At 43.0% G+C, this 17,231-nt stretch overlaps 1 protein-coding gene across 1 annotated transcript; it reads right to left on the bottom strand.

The window, feature by feature from the left end:
• Nucleotides 1–782: 782 nt before the first annotated feature.
• On the bottom strand, nt 783–3,664 carry LOC142570324 (steroid 17-alpha-hydroxylase/17,20 lyase-like). Its single transcript, XM_075678715.1, has 2 exons — nt 3,520–3,664; nt 783–2,065 (listed from the first exon to the last, which is right to left on the bottom strand). The coding sequence occupies exons 1-2, from the start codon at nt 3,662–3,664 to the stop codon at nt 1,605–1,607; spliced, it is 606 nt and encodes a 201-aa protein (XP_075534830.1). The 3' UTR covers nt 783–1,604.
• Between the last annotated feature and the right edge of the window lie 13,567 nt (nt 3,665–17,231).

A 17,231-nucleotide genomic window follows, 5' to 3' on the forward strand; every position in this document is an offset into this window, starting at 1 on the left:
TGAACGTGCTCAGGGACACTTATAGTTCACGAAGTCTCAATAACAATTGCTTTCTGGATGAACTTGACGCATGAACTCGCTACGAACGCAATTACCATGTCAAGAAGAAGAAGTACGTGCTGCCACCCACTGACACCGACGTCTCCTTAAATGGAGGTAGTAACAAGAAATGTGAACAGAAAAGGCGGTGCAAAGAATGTTACTGCTTCCTTAAGTGCACGTCGCACAGCGTAGAGGCCGATTTCACTGAGAACCTTGCAGGTGAGCAAAAAGTAAGAATCGATCGCATTTATTGTTTGGCTTACAGCGGGCGTTTGAAGAATCCGGTGCAAGGACCATATACACGGGTCTTTTCCCATAGCTATAGCCAAGCTATAATGAACTTATGCGTACGCTCTGCCATAATTTAATACTCGGCGAGAAAGTTGAATGTCAAATTTTTTAATTGAATATTTCGACATTAAATGCAATATTAAAAAAAAGAAATCAAAAGGAAAGAAAAAAGGAGAATACGTGCAGTGAAAATCTCATGCCAGTTTAGAAGAGTGTAGACGCTCTCGTCATTATACGCCTTTAAGTCACCTCGTATTTTAAGTTCAAGTCAAATAAATTATCAAGTACGACATCATTGCGTAAACCACGCACCATGACACTGTTTTTCTTTCCTTGGCAGCTTTTCTTTTCTTTTTTTTCAGAGCGTAGACGTCCACGTACTGAGAAATAAACATGCAGGTCTTGTTGCTCGGAGTAACTAAATGACATAATCTCTTGTGGCTAGATTTTATCGTCAATCCAATCCGAAGGGTGCTCACGGGCAGGAGCAATGAGTGACACCATGGTGGGCTGACTAACATGACGAGGAACGCGCGTCCATGAACAGTGCCGTGACGAAATGTCCTGAAACAGGCCTAAGATTTCAGGAAAGCTTTGTATTTTCCTTTAAGTATAGGAGTATTGACTGTGGAGAACAATTATGCGAAAAAATTTCAATGTTGTACAAAACTCTAAACAGACAACACCATTCTCGCACGCGCCCACAGAAACTGCAAGAACTACTCCACGTCATTTTAAAAATGATTTTACCTTTTGTTTCAGAGCTTTCTTTCACTTCCCTTTTTTGTAGTGTGTATTTTTTAACGCCGCTTGCGTTTATTATTGAGAATGTGCTGTGAACGTCTGAGTTTGTGCGCATGCGCTGTCTGTCTCTCCTCTCTATTTCCTGATTTTCCCCATATCCCTTTTCTGCACACCAGTATAGGGCAGCTACTCAGATTTTACTTTCGAGGCTGTGAGCTTTGCGTTTGTCTCTTTTCTTTTTTACTGTCCTTTCAATCTACGTGCGCAGAACGAAAGTGAACTTAGATATAATTTGGCTAACTGCCTCGCCATTTTCTTTTTTTTCTTTTTCATTTCTTTAGGGTTCACAGTTTTTTTTTTTTTAATGCCAGACAGCAACCGCGTTCGAATGTTCGGTGAACGCTGTTGCGAGTGCACGCGCATCACTAATCCCTTTGCTTTCTCATTTCCTTTTTCTTCCCCCTTCTCACTCCCCCAATGTAGGGTAGCAAACCGGGCGTAACTTGGTTAACACCCTACCTTTCCTCTCATCTCTGCGTTTCGTCTATTTCTCCACGTTGAGACAGCAGGCCCTTGGTAGCCCATTTCGCCGTGTCCTCGTCAGTTATTAAGCAGCAAGTACTAGGCGATGGCTCTTCACTTCTCCTCGTAAGCACGATATTCTGTTCAGGAGCTGTAAGAAAAAGGCCCGACTCGAGTCCGTTGACGTCCACGAGGGGCGGCCCATCGGCTGCACTGCAACTCAGCCGCTGCATGAGACGCACGATCATGTAGAACATGTCCAGGTGCGCCAGCTTTTCTCCGGGACATTTTCGTGGTCCCACGCCGGAGGTAATTACGGGGAAAGAGGATAGACGAAGCTTGCCGGTGGCGGGGTCGAGGAAGCGCTCTGGCCGGAATTTCTCCGGCTCCTCCCACAGCTCTGGGTCGTGGTGCACGCTGTAGATGTTGTACAGAATGCCCGTGTCCTTCGGTATAGTCAGATGCCCTGCACACGATGGAAGCAAAGGGATGTGTAGCTACGGCACCTCTCGTATCCCGGGAATTGATTTACAGACGTGGGTCAATTATTCATTGAGCTAATCGGAGAGCTTTCGCTTTTTGAAGTTTCTTGCGGTTTCCGCTCATGCTGTCGGCGGCAACGACGTACGTAAAGCAATACTTTAAAAGATGTCAGGAGCGATGCCGTTTTAGCGATAAAAATTTGATACGATTTAAAACCCTGCAAATAATATTAATGCCAATATGCAACCACAAATTGACGTGGGTTTCAAGCAATCGTTTAATGTTACAAGCAGGACGAGTAAGGTAAGTATATTTACGACTTATTTCTATAAAAATTACAGCTGTACTCATGTCACGATCACTGTCGACGTTAATGCGAATAGCAATCGAGCAATGTTGAGACAGACCACACTCCTGAAGTCTCGTTTCTTTAACACACGCAGTGTTAATTCTGGGACTTTCGTTCTTTCGGCTGTATGCCACATGCCTTGATATCGTCCTGCTTTGCTATATGGCATCTGCTTGCCAAGCTCGCCCATAAACATGAGGCCATGAGTTCTCGTCTCTGTCGCTACGCTGCTAAAGATGAACTGTTGTTGAAGTTTTATCAGCATGCATGTGAAATTGACCATTACCTTCTAGAACAAGGTTACCGGTGTTTATATAACTTATTTGTGCCTATTCCCCTTCTCACGGTAAGAGAAAGTCGTACGTGGCCACACGCGCCTTTAGTTGCTTCTATAATGATGACTTTGGCAAACGCCTCTATCTAAATCATAACTGCCGCTTAGAATGTTGATTTGCAGTACCACCACACTAAATATAATCTTACAGTTTCTCCAAGTAATCTGCGAATCCACGACAGTCTGCAGTTGCAGGAGCAACCGTTCGCATATACCACCAATAATATTTACCTAACCATTTAGCAAAATTTAGAGATGATATATCACTTCGAATGCACTATAACTTAAATAAATAGTCGGCCGCGCAAATGACTGACCACAACCACATGACCATTCAGAAGTTCAGTCATGAAGAAGCGCTGCTGTTTAAATAATCAAGCACTGCTTAACCATTTCTACTCCTGACAATATTAACATGTTTCCGTATATTTTCCGGTAATTATTTGTCTTCCCTAATAGCGATACAAATGTTGAACGTATTTCACTTTCATTTCACTATCTGTATACTTTATAATGAAATCTATAGAAACGTCTTTCTGTCTCAGTTTTCTTTTTTTGCGATGCAAATTATGAATTTGTTAAAACTCGCGCAGAACTTCATTTTCAATACAAACATATATGGGAAAAGCCGCATATTATTTAAACATACACACATGTACCACTTCAGCATGAATTCTAGGATTTTTCACGTTGCTATTCCCCGCACTTGATTAGTTCTAACTTGGCAAGTAACAAACTCCATGAATGCACTGACCGACTTTAATGTCTGTCGACGTCTTCTGCGGCACCCCTAGGGGAGAAATGTGGTAATACTGACGCGTCTCTGTCAGGCAGGCTACGGTGAAAGGAAGTTTCTCCCTGTCGCTGTAGACGGGTGGTCTGCTCCCTGAGAAAGACATACAATCGTCGCTCTGGATTATTAAAGCGCAAGCGCGATTTCTTTTCATCTCTTTGACAGCAGTGTGACATATCCCAACGCTTTAAGCGTATCCATTTTTAACAAGCGCAGCATGTAGAGCGTTATGAGTACTGTTTTAAAAATAACTTATTCTTCGCTTAGTTGGTTCATACTGTGTGAAGCCAGCCACTGTAGCTCAAATGAAAGAGACACAAAGAACACAAGAACAAACGTAATGAATCTTTGTGTATGCTCTTTCTTTTTTTCAGCTTTCTTCCAGTTTTCTAGGGGGCTGTAATAAATCAGTTATGGGCGTATATTGCACCCCTGGCTTCGGGTGTTGTGTTCTTTGTGTCAGTTTTATTTGCGCTAGAGTTATCATCAACGAATGCGATTTTCTCCACTTGTACAATAAATAGGGCACAATATGCACGAGGTATTAGTATACTGCCTAGCGATTTATCACTTAATTACTTTGATGGTGCGCGAGATGAGAGCGACAGCGAGACATCGCCGGCCTTAGTCAGCGCCCAATGGAGTCTTAATTAAGGTTAGCTTGCCGTTTACTGCCCGTTCCACTTATACCAGTGAATAACCGCAGTATCTCACCAAGAATGCTATTATGCTCATAACTTTCGTGCCAGCAGCGGAAGGCAGAACGCTGTCCTCACTCCGCCACCAAGATGGTTGAGCTTAGCGTTCACAGTGTGTACACGTCTTCGCTTCATCGTTGCGAAGAACTCCGTGTCTCTAAAAACCTTCTACCAATCCGAGCGCGTGCCAGACGTGCACCATCGACAGATGACGCACGACAACGCCGACGCCAAGGGTGACGGCAAGCAAGCGCTGCGAATTTGCCAATCGTTGCTGTGGTAATGAAACTGATCAAAAAGGAGAGTTATGTTTAGCCTCGGAAGCTTTACATGGCAAATTCTAAGGCGTGTAAATTTTTTCCCATCATGCAGGTCGAGCGTCATTTTTTCATAAACGTCAAATCAAGTATAGTTTAGGAACGTGCTTTTTGATAATGGCAGCGACGTTGGAACAACTGTGATCAAGATAAGGTTGTTTGTTTAAAGCCAAAAAGTCAGTGAACGTACAAAGACGAGGCCACCGGTAAAAAAAAAAAAGAACGTATGGAGCAAAATAAGATTTTGCTAGGTTCATTGCAAGCAGCAAATTTCAGATATCCTGAACGAGGTAGGACCGGAACGCGTCAAGCTTTACGCTAATTAACTAATGCTACTTTATACTAATACTAAGAGAGTAAGAAAGCTCGTGCCCGTGTGCAGATCACCACGATGCTGGCGGAACTCCATATGCACAAGATGTGAAACTTGTGTCATACTGCAATGAAGAAACCATGACGCCAAGCTATATACCGAGAGTGCCTTGAATTTCTTTCTGAATCTTCCCTTGAATCCCCGGATCTCTAACCATACACAGGAGCAGCCAGTTCAGTTCTTCGGCCGAAGTGTCGGTGGCACCTGGAGCATCATAAAAAGAAGTGTAAGTGTTGTTTCCGCAGGGCGAAGCCGTGACAGAGAAATCAACATATTAGAACTTTCTGTTCAATAATAGTTACCTAAAAAAATTTTTGAGCTCTTCAATAACAGATAGAAAAACAAGCACATCAGAAAACATCAGTTATGTGAAAATCCGCAAAGTGGAATAAGTTTCATGAAAGTGAAAAGTTACAAACGGAAACAACAAGGGAAAATTATTTGCAAGACTTCCTTTTTGTGTAATTTATTCCGCGCTATTTTGTAGATTCTACCTTCTTTGGCACGTAAAACCACATAGTTTTGGCACGTTCAACCTCATAATTTAATTTAATTTTCTTTCGTGAGGATGGCATTGTTTTGGCAATTAGAAGCGTGTTGATAGTACTCACCTAAAAACGTGTTTAGCACAACTTGAACTAAGTTGTCTTTGGTCAAGTATTCAGCATCGCCTCTTTCCTCACGGATAGCTTCTTCTCGAGCAGTCAACAAAGCGTGAGCGAAGTTTTCTGTATTTCCCGAAAAGAAAAGCACAACTTAGTTCTTACTAAGTAACTACCACGATCGCTTAATAGCAACGATGATGGAGAAAGAGAGAGCAAGAAAAATCCACGCAGACCCAACGCGGTGTCGCAATCTAAACGATGCGATGCTTGGTTGAGTTAACAAGGTAGCAGGAGTACCGGACGACCTTAGCACAGCCTTGTGGCCTGTATCTCTTAGCTGTCATGTCATGATGCTTGGCTAGGGAATGACGTTGATGAGCGTTGCGAGCACAGAGAAGCACCAAGTGTATCTAAATTCATTTTAGGCTTCATACTGCCTGTGTAACAGTTGCACGTTCATCTAACGGGATTGGCCAAGAAATGATATGAGCCCAGTCACCCGCGTTGTCTACTAGACCAGACAGCCGCCAGCTAAAATCTAGGGGCCGAAGTTGTCTGTATATATGCCCAAATATGTCCGGCGAGGAAACGATGACGCACATCAAACCCCGGGGAAGGGGCAATGAAAGCTTCTCCTTAAAGGGAAAGGAAGGATACGCTAACCATGTTGCATCTGGTTCGCTTTCCTACTCTGTGGGAGCGGTAATCGCGAAAAGAAAGGAGAAGCAAAGGGAAACGGAATGAAATATAATACTCACGCAGGTCCAACGCACACGTTTCAATCTATGAGAAGCGATCGAAACTTAAGCGACGCGGCTACTCAAGTGTTTTAACAGCTAACGGCAATGCGTACAACTTGGGGATGATACGTATATGGACGAAAAAGTACGGCACGCATCAAGCAGCATCTAGGGACTCCGTACCTCTTGTGTCATATTCCGGAGGATTCGCCAAGAACGGACACTCCGCTAGTGGAACATACCGAATGAGTAAACAAAAGAAAATTAAGCTAATCAATGAATTCGTTAAACATCATTGGCCATTCCATTAACAGATCGGTATGCTTTATGAATGTGTGTGAGGAAACATTGCGCAGGATTTATGTAGGAAATTATTTTTTGTATTGTTTTGTTACGGAGAAAGGAGCTGTAAATAGATGGCCGTCATATAAGGTTCATATGAGGCACTTCGTGAGTATTTTTATATCACATTTATGTATATATATCAACAAATATGTTGGGCAAGAGGTCAGGCGAATGTGTGGGGTTACCAAAGAAAGCTTCATTTTAATAAAGAATGAGGCGCGCGCAAATGCAACATAGTCCACCATGCATTCAAAGGCGGTCGCACAGCCTTGTCGACTTTGAAATATGCACCAAAGCCCGGGTGGCTTTCCTTGTGTGTGACGGTCAAGGTCCGTAGTCTCAACGTGTTTCCTTCTGTTAACTATGTTTCCTTCTGTCGGCTCAAAGCAGCACGCAATTTTTTTTCATTACAAGAAGAAAGGTCGACAACAAGATGTACTATAGTTTGGTCGGAATCAAAAGAGTTGCGCGAGGGACTGGTCATCATGCCGATGCGCAAACAGTAGGCACCTGTAGAAGCGACGCTCAGCTACAAGCAACAATGTGAAATTGTTTCGCCACGAGAGAGACGTAGACGAAGGCGCAAGGAAATGTCGAGACCTGCTGTTAAGCAATAGGCCTCGGTTTCGCTTTCAGGGCGTGGTCGCCTTCTGATGAATTCGAATGCAAAAGTGCTTGAAAGCTTTACAGAACTCCACGTGTCAAAAGTTAATTAGGGGTCTCCTACTATTCCAGGCGCTGAATATCCTGGCTCTTGTTGCCCAACCTGCAGAAAAATGTAATACCTTGCCTTTCGCACTACCAAAAATGCTGCGAAGAATTGGGAGCAACGCAAGGTTCTTGCATTGTCCAGCACTGAACGCGACAATTGCTGACACAATTAAAAGTTTCGCACAGCATGTGTGGCTGATTTTAAGCAAATTTATGTATCAGTTCTTCGCGATTTTCTTTGTGCCAGTGACCATTGGCCCCTCAAGTTGCTACACTTACGCAAGACCACGCCTACACGGCTTAGATTTGTGTATTGCAGGGCCGCTGCCAAGCGCTGAGTCGTGGGCAAACATTTGGCAAACAAAGGGCAAACGTTGAGCAGCCTAGACTACCATTATAGAAAGAGTTTCATGCCAATAGATATTTTTTATTTTATTTTCTTTGTGATACTCTATACATTGCTGTACATTGCAAAGGGGAGGGACGAGAATACATTCCAAGAGTAAAAAATAGAGGATTAGTTCTTATGATTTCACAGTGCAGGAAACAACAGAGATATGAAAAAACTAGTAATGTATTCATAACAACCAAAAAAGGGACTTACGTAATATGAAAATATATAAAGAGTACACTTTACCAAGCAGACAATGTTCACGAATAAGTACGTGATTATGCCATTTGCCACCATACATTATTTTATGTTGGTTAGTGCTTTCTTAAAAAGAGTCGGGTCACTGATGCTTACTACCTACATAATAATCTACCTACATAATATGTAGGTAGATTATTCCAGTCGATTGAAGTTCATTCCAGTCAATTGAGCACGCGACGGTGTTATGACGGCGTACGTTAACTTTATGTACGTGATCAGGACGATCCGAGTAATAAGGCGCAGGGCGGAGGTACTCTCAACATGTACTCTTAGTAGTTGTGGAGAAAATGACGACAGAAGGGGGAGCGCTGGTCTCCTGCAACTGAAACTTCCAGTGACAAACCAGGGGGAATTAATGTAGGTGTCACATGTTGCCACGTCTACATTAGAAGTCGTGGTCTATGGGGTGCTAGCGCTTGCTCTCTCAGAAGAACGCTCAGAGAAGTCACCGCAGACCCACGAATAGCATTGACAAAATAGTGTGGGGAGGTGTAGCATTATTGATTACTTCATAACAACAACTACTACTAGAATAAAAATAGAGAGAGATTCTGGAACCTGCATTTTCTGTCTCATCGAAATGCAACATGAATAACCTTTTCATTTTCAGTAGCTGATCAAGATCTACCATTTAGAACGGATCATTAGGTACCACGGGAGCCTATATCGTGTTTTCAAATTGGCAGCGACAATGCTTACTACATTTATGTTATTTTCAAACATTCGGCTGCACTGTTGTCATTAAAAGTTACAGTGTGGATGTCCTGGACCATTAATTGATCCCTTAAACCTAACTCTATATTTATTCTTTTGTACCCATTTAGAACTTTGCCTTCAATTCCACTTGCGAATGCGGCTGTCAAGCAATGCTATTTGATACTATAGCACCATTCACCATAAGTAGCTATAAGTATAAGACTAAAAAAAAAAGACTCATCACTGTCTGAAAGGCTTTCTTTCTTCGAGATGTGAATTATGTTTCAAAGTTACCGCTATGATTTCTAACGACGCCAAACATACTGCTGCACTATCGTTAAATGAAATAAAAAGTCAGAGTTAATTCAAAATATGACATAACAGCAACAGTGTAAAATATTAGTAGCTCTAATATATTGTATTCGACATTGTTGTGAATTAGAGAGAATGCCTTGTGCATGGACTAGGCGCCTCCACACTGAAGAATTTCGGTATTATTTTCCTACCGAAGGATATGCTACCGAGGGAAGTGCTACCGAGGGATATGCGCATAAAATACAAAATATTCAATGCAATCTAAAATATGAATTTTTTACCCGTGTCGATCTCTCGTGGAATCACCCAGCTGTAGAATCTTTATGCGTAGGCCGTTTCATCGGCAAGGAGGAACATAATCCCGAGCCAGCGCACCGCGTCACTCTTCTCCTCGCCCTGGTATGTGAGGATGGCCGGTTGTCCCAGCGGCAGCTTGGAACGATTGCAATTTTATTGCGAATTAGTGTGATTCTAACGCGTTCCGTCTGTGATTGCTGTGATTTCAGATGACTCGAGGTCAATGGGCTACCATTGTGCTGTATGCAGCTGCAAAAAAAGAGAGAAAGAGATAGAGAGAGAGAGAGAAATAACGCTTGTCTACAGCCATGCAGCAGTGCAGCCGCATGGCCGCACGCCTATACTTACTCAAGCCTCCATAAGTGAAGTTACACGTCGTAAATATTACACGCATGTTTTTAAAAATGCGGATCAAGCTAAACCCGACCCTAGCTACGCAGCGTGTATGGTAATCAGATTTTCTTTCCAGCGAGCGCACGTCAACGAACTCGGCCACCGTGACCAAACTGTGATGTGAATAAGAGGTGCGTATTCGATTCGATCAACTATATAGTGCCAATGGGCGAAGTCCACTGTTCCTTCATGCACGAACACTAAGGTTATTCCGTTCGAATGCGTTCTAAGATTATTATGCTTGGCAACCAAAGTTTTGGTGGAAGTTGACCAGGGACGTATCATGAAAACAGTATGTGCCAACGAAGACGAAGATGTGTTCTTTTTTTATTTTGTAACCAAAGCTATGCCTGCCGTGTGCCGGCCGCCCGTAGTTCACCATGGTCCCTTCCACGCTTCTGAATTTTACCGGCAAGCAGTCTGGTCGACGCCGCACATCGCGAGCTGTCATTAATTCAAAAAATGAAGTTGCTGTTGCAGAAAGTAGTTGTTCGTTTTTCAGCTCTCTCGAGTCGACGAGGGGCCCTTGCACAAGCACAACTCGAGACCCATGAGTGCGCGTGCTCTTTCAACGTGTCGCGTGCGTCTGGTTGATCGTGGCATATTCGCGGCCACTGTCATCAGGTCGTTTTATCCATGTTAAACACCCTTCCATTCAAGTTGTCTTGCAGTTCTTTTTATTTTGCAAAGCTTGATGCCCGGGGGCTAGGTAAACAATGCTTATAAAATAATACCGAGAAAATTTTAGGAGCATGAAAGCTAGCAGTACGTCTTTTCTCGGAGCTTCGCTAGTTACCTCGATCGGGATGTACGCTGAAGCGGCACACCGCATGGCACACGACACCTCTTATTGTTTTCACCTGAGCGATACCTTAATAAAGTTCAAGGCTACACTAATATGTTCAAGGCTAGACATACAATAATAACACGGTGCACGTACATTGTGTATTTAAAATGTTCAGATCAGACTCGCCTCCTATTTCGACCTCGGCCAGAGGTGTGGCAGCGCATCTAGGCCCGTCGTCATTTGATATTGCGGCTGTATCGAAGCTCAAAGCTTAGTGACGACAAGCTAACGAGTTTCCGGATCGCAAAATCTTGTACAGACCTCGCAGGAAAACGAGAAAGCTTGCCGCTCGTCATCAACAGCACATTCGCCGGGTGCCCTTTAGCGAAATCCCACATACCAGCATGGCATGCAAACAGTTATGTTTAGTGCGACTGACGAGGGGAGTACCGCTATTGTCTGCGATTGCCAGGAAGCCCATCCTACATCCGCTTCGCTAATGCAGCAATAAAACTTCAATCGAACTAACTTTTTGCTCGGAACTTGCTCTACGACGCCACCGCGCGGAAGAACACGAAAAAGGCGCACGCAGGCCTCGTTTCTGTGGCGGTTTCGAATGTGCTGCAGCATCGGCGGCTTCGTCGCGGGTTTCATCAATTCCCACGTTTTTCGCTGCTGCAAGGCCCAACCGTGCAGCGTTGTGGATTTTCCGGCTCCTTACAAAAGATTCCACGGTAAGTTTGAATGAACTTTCAGTCTTTGTTGTGTCAGAAAGGTGTTCATCTGTGAATCACTGATCCATCACCCGGCCGTGCGCCTGCTTTTCTATATGGCACGCTTCCTTGCTACAGGTTAATATTCGAGACCTTCTGCGAGCGCTTCTGTGACGTTCAGCTGTCACCATTCTTCCTAGTCATGCAAGTGAATGGTGTAGCTTGTTCTATGGCCCCTGGGAATTTAAAGTTTGTCGCCTAATCGCGGCCGGTGCTTGCTTGTCACTTCATCTAGCCACTCACTAAGCCGATATACGTAGTTGATGGGCCCGTGCGGTGGTGGTTTGCATAGGCTGTCGTTGCACGAGTTTGTATCGGCTTTGACGACGTGCTCATGTCTCCTGGCATACCTCACAACTGTTAATAATAACGCATCAAAGCGCGGCCAGAGATGCCACCCGCGCCTTACACTGGCGCGCAGGCGTTAGATTACGCGCCGCTGCTCAGGACGCGTTCGACTAACGCTGGAAAGGAATTCGCAAGTCACCTGCCGTTATCACAGCACGATTATCTTCTGCTGGGACATAGCGGATTGTTTCCAACGCTGGCGGCAAACGATGCTCTGGTAAGACTGCGCTACTTTGACAAAAACGCCACTCGTAGCTGTGCGCCAGCCGGCAGGGATCAGATACCTCGTTCGTCTGTTTTTATAGTTTATATTGACTTATTTTTTCACACATACGCCTGCGGGCGACGTTTCGTGCAAGGCTAGGCGTAAGGGAGGCGTGACTAAGCGGCAAGGCACGCATGCACATTTTATAGGGAGCAAGCTTAAGCTTCACGACTTTACGCGTAAGCTGCACAAAGATAAAAAGAGGAAATGGCATAGGGTGCACATGCCGAGCGTTTCAATGAGCTGGGTGGCTTCAGAACAAAAGTGGTGTGCTTGGAATCGTGGCCTAATGGTTAGACCACCGGCCTGCTGTTTAGGACGGCCGGGGTTCGATTCCGCCGCCGGTCACACATTTCGCGCAGTGCTGTATAAGGAAGCTTCATGCAGACAGAGGCGAAATCCAGGTTTGTAGGCTGGTTGTATTTTCGTACTGAAGTAAGCAAGGAAGCTAACTGGGTTCTTTATTACTTGCGTCGCTTCTTGATACTCGCACCACGTTCTGTAAAACCACTAGCATGTTCGACAAAAGTACGATCGAAAATAAAGAAACATATTCCTGTCCAGTCTGCGACCCTTGAATGTATTCGAAGTCATACAGCTATATTTATATATAACGAGTGTTTATACTACAGTAGCATGTCCTTACAGATTAATTTTCCCGACTCAGAAATAAGACTCAAAGCTTACATTCTTTTTGTGTACTTCAAATTATTCCTCTCCTAGCTCCGCAATTTTGACTGTACATCGCGACTTCGCCATTGTGTATCGATCATAAGAAGACCATGTATCTGCCACCCGCACGTACTTTAAGAACGCCGCTCTGTAGTGTACACTGTATGCTTCTGCTGAGTTCTTTTTCTATCCCTCTCCCCTTCCACTATCTTTCTCTTTTTATCCCCCTACACGGGGGGAATCCTTCCCCCCATGCCGGGTAGCCGACTGGTACTATCTCTGCTTAACCTCCCTGTCTTTCTGTGCTTCCTTTCTCTCTCTCTCTCAGCTACATCACGATTACCACGTATTAGGATATTCGGCAAGTGTATAAACTAAATGGCAGAATTATCCTGTATAAGTCGCTTAATAACCTTATACTATGTAATATATACTACGCGTTGCTGCACTTGTTAAAAAAATGACGTGATTATGCTTGCTCTAAAAACCCTAATTTTGCTTTTAACCTCAATACAAATGCCGGCAAACAGTGCAACTTTAGAGCATTACGTTTCAGAATAATATGCCGACTTAAATTAACTAATCATCTTTGCTAGCCATCTGTAAAAGGGAAGCATCCTCTTCTTTAATAGTTAATTTTTATTTCTCACATATCCAGAAACAACAGTATCCCACCTCAGAAAATGTGTCTGCAAGATTGTTGTCTGTGCTATATTACATCCTGTTAGGACTTACTCCCATTCTGTAGTCTCAAATTCATTATTCACCTTCAATGCTTTAGCATTAGGAGTGTCAAAGTGAAAAAAAGAAGTGTGTGTGTGTGTGTGTGAACTGCGGGTAGCGAGTCACGTGTTAGAGGTAGACAGAAGGCGGCAGAGCTTAGAAGAGCATATATATATATATATATATATATATATATATATATAAATATATATATATATATATATATATATATATATATATGCTGCTTCGGACCACCGTCAGTTGCACGTCGCTCCATGAAGGTCGTGTGTCAAGTAAGCTGAGTTCCTGAACAACACTCCGCAATGTGGGGAGCGTGGTTTAAATCATAAATCCGTGATCTCAGAAAAGTGCGTCGGGATGCTACACGCTTCTCTCGCATTTACCGCTAAATTACCACTTCATTTCTGAACTATTCTGTATTATCATGTTTGCGACAGTGGTATTATTTTGCATTATTATTTCTGTATTAAAGATGTTACTTTGTGTTGTTCCCTATTTCATGTATTGTTTCTTTTTAATAATATTCCCATCATTCTCCGCAATAATGTTAGTTATTTTACCTACTGCCTAACAAGAAGTTCCCTTGCATCCTTGTGCTCTGGTACGTCCTTCCGTATCTTCAGTTATGTATTATGCATTATAGCAACTCAGTAAAACATGATTCTGATTCTGATCTATGCCTTATAGGAATAACTACTTTCTCATACTTTTCATCCAAGATTTGGGGCGTAACCACAAAACTGTGCTGGTAGGTTAGCTGGTTTATGAGCACGTAAGTTATGGGCAACAAATGAATGAGAAGACACAATAGCATATGATTTCATACAACCTTGCCCCGCAGACGGAGACACCGACGATGGTGTAGAGGATGTGGATCAACGAATTTCTCGCGTCGACGATTTGAGACGCCATTTGCAAAGATTCCACGTACGCGTCGACGATATCTGTGCACAATTTCTCAAGAGGCTTGCTGAGAGCGTACTTCCTGCGGTTAGATGAACACACCATGATCAGTGTAAATTGTTATGCAGAGTAGCACGCTGTTTAGGTGGTACAATCAGGCGAGTTAGGATGGACGGCATAATGAAGTGACATAACATGCAAAAGTCATTGCGTTTTTTAATGATCTTAGGCTGCTGAACACAAGTTCAAGGGTTCACATCCCCGCCATGGTGGCGCATTTTAATGCGTGTATACCAGAAAAAAGCACACTCCTATACCTATATGGAGTTTCTGCCGCCAAGCGGTTATGGTAGGAAACAGAAACTTGCACACATAGGATAGGTTGTAAAGGGGTGCGTTCAGTCGTAATTGAATGTTACACACCTTAAAGCCAGCACCGCCACCTTGCGAAGCGCTTTCCATCGGGGGTTATAATCCTCGAAGAATATATCATGATGACCATGTGTTTGTAGTTTACCTGAAATGCGTAATAACGTGAAAATCAAGAAATTGACGTTTCAAGAAATTTAACAATGATAAGGAATAATCAGGCCAGCTCGCGCTGAATGTTAACTCTTCATGGTGCGTTCAATTCGTGAGAATTATGATCGACTGTCGATGCATGTGTGAAACATGTGTAATATTATGCCAGGGTGCTTAAGACTCCGCAGAAAGCAAGTCAAGGTGGTAGAATGACTCTTAGTGCATTTTACGATGAGTTCCTATAGTTACAGGCTAACGAAATATTTGAATATTGTAGTCAGTCATGCTACGTTTCTTAAAAAAGAAATTGGAACACCCTCTCGAATTACATGAATTACATGCTCAAGTTGTTTATTGGAGTGAAGGAGTTCAAGAAAGAAAAAAATAGTAGAAAGAGGTGCCCCGCGTCAAACGTTACGTGAAACACGGTATATAGTGCATACAGCAAAGCTGTACTCTGTAACGATGTGCATCACTCAGTGGTAAAATGAAAGTACTCTAGGTTAGCAGAACGTTCAAATTACCCTGAGCTTAATGTTTGGGCTCTATTCCTTGCTATCACTGCACAGAAATGTCTTAACATAGGTTGCGTCCACAAATGTGGACGCCGTGACTAAAGGGGTTAATTTGAGGGGAAGCTTTAGCTTGGGTGCTCCTATCTAAATACATGTAAAAAGAGAATTCGCTGTTCTCCGCAAGTACTGCACCGAATTTGACGAGGTTTGTTGCATTTAAAAAAACAGACTTAAAATCTAGTGACTGTGGATTTTGAATTTTCGATTTAGGTGCTCATTTTTTTTATTAAGAAATGACAAAAATCGAAAATGTTCAGAAAACAAAACTATCGAGTTTACAACTCTGTAACTCAGCAACAAAAACTGATAATACAATTCTGTAAATTGCATCTAATAGCGCATCTAAAGCGGACAAAATTGATATGTTACTCATGAATGTAAAAAAGAAAATTAGTAATATGGAAATGTAGCTTTTGCAGAACCCTTGTAAACAATGTAACAAATTCACTTCAGTGGTAAACACATCGAATTTGTCTGCTTTCAACGATATGATGGATGCCGTTTACAGAAACACGATATCTTTTCTTGATGCAGAGCTATTAATTTGTAAACTTTGTGCTTCTATTTTTTTTAAACTTTAGCACTTTTGAAAGTTTTTGTAACAAAATTCAGGCGCTAAATCGAAATTCCGCTTCGACCATTCCCTAGCAGTTATCTTTCTCTCTCAAACGCAACAAATTTCATTAAAATTGATCCAGGGGTTATTTCAAAAAAAGCGTTTTTTGCGTTTTACATGTATTTGAATCGGCGACGTCGGAGTCGGGCCCGAGCTAAAGCTTCCTCTTAAGATAAAAAAAAAGAAGCGGTAACCTCAAGCACTCGGGGATGCCACGAATGCCAGAGCTAGTGTTAGATTTCTTAATCGATTATTGAGCCATCAAGTCGCAAACACTTCCATCCGCCTGCCAATCGTACCATTCCGGCTGCAGGGCAGCGACGCGGTATAACCAAGCGACTTATGTGCGCTTTTGGATGATGTCCTCTCGAGTTAAGAGAAATTAAGGACTTCATAAGCGTGATTATGCATTTCTAAACTCCAAAAGAAACGTTTTTACAACGTACGCTTCAAAAGGCAGTTGTTCCTATCAAGGCATGTGCGAAGTTGCACCTCGAAATCTGTACGCGTTCTTTTGCATCGGTGATTTCACAATCATTTCTCTGCTCTAAATGGCAGTTTCACAATTTTTACCGCAATTTAACGATTTCTCGTCACTCCACTAATTACTGCGTGATTTTCATATGTAGCAAGCACGTTTTTGCAAGCACACTTCATCCGTACAAAAAAAAAATATATTTTAAACCGATACACTCAGCAATTTCCGTAAGCCGAGCATTTATATATACTCAGAAAGGCCCTAGGCGCTCCTCTGTTAGTACAGTTCTCGTAGTATATACCTGTGGTATGTCTAACAACTTCCGAATTGGGCCACCGCGTTCTCGAGTTATATGTTTTGTTGATGCAAGGTTTCTTCCCACTACACCCAGCAGATATTTCGCGGCAATTCTATACATCCCATAACTAGGCCAGGAAAAAGGATCACCGAAATCGACATCATTTACCCAAATTCACTTAATTCACGGCCAGCCTTGTTAGTTTTTCAATACATCACCCTAATTACCCCCCCCCCCCCCCTCCCTTCCTCCATCTGTGTTCAGTTCTCAGCGCGGTGCAACGTTCGGTTCTGCACGTTTGCGCATTTGCACTTAGGTGTCGCTATTGCACGTACTCAAGTAAACGCTGACACAGGAGCATTCGAGTCATTTAGTGCTCCTAGTCACAATAGCAGATTTTTCTTGCACATTTTGTAAGTATCACCTAACAATTCAACTAAACTTCGTCTTGAAAGTTAACAGTTCTTAAAGTTTTCTGTTAAAATCCTTTCTTCCATAAGTTTGCGCGGAGGAGATCCCAAACTTACCCAGGTTGGTTGGAATGCGCCCG

Source organism: Dermacentor variabilis, chromosome 2, assembly GCF_050947875.1.
Source record: "Dermacentor variabilis isolate Ectoservices chromosome 2, ASM5094787v1, whole genome shotgun sequence".
NCBI lineage: Eukaryota > Metazoa > Arthropoda > Arachnida > Ixodida > Ixodidae > Dermacentor > Dermacentor variabilis.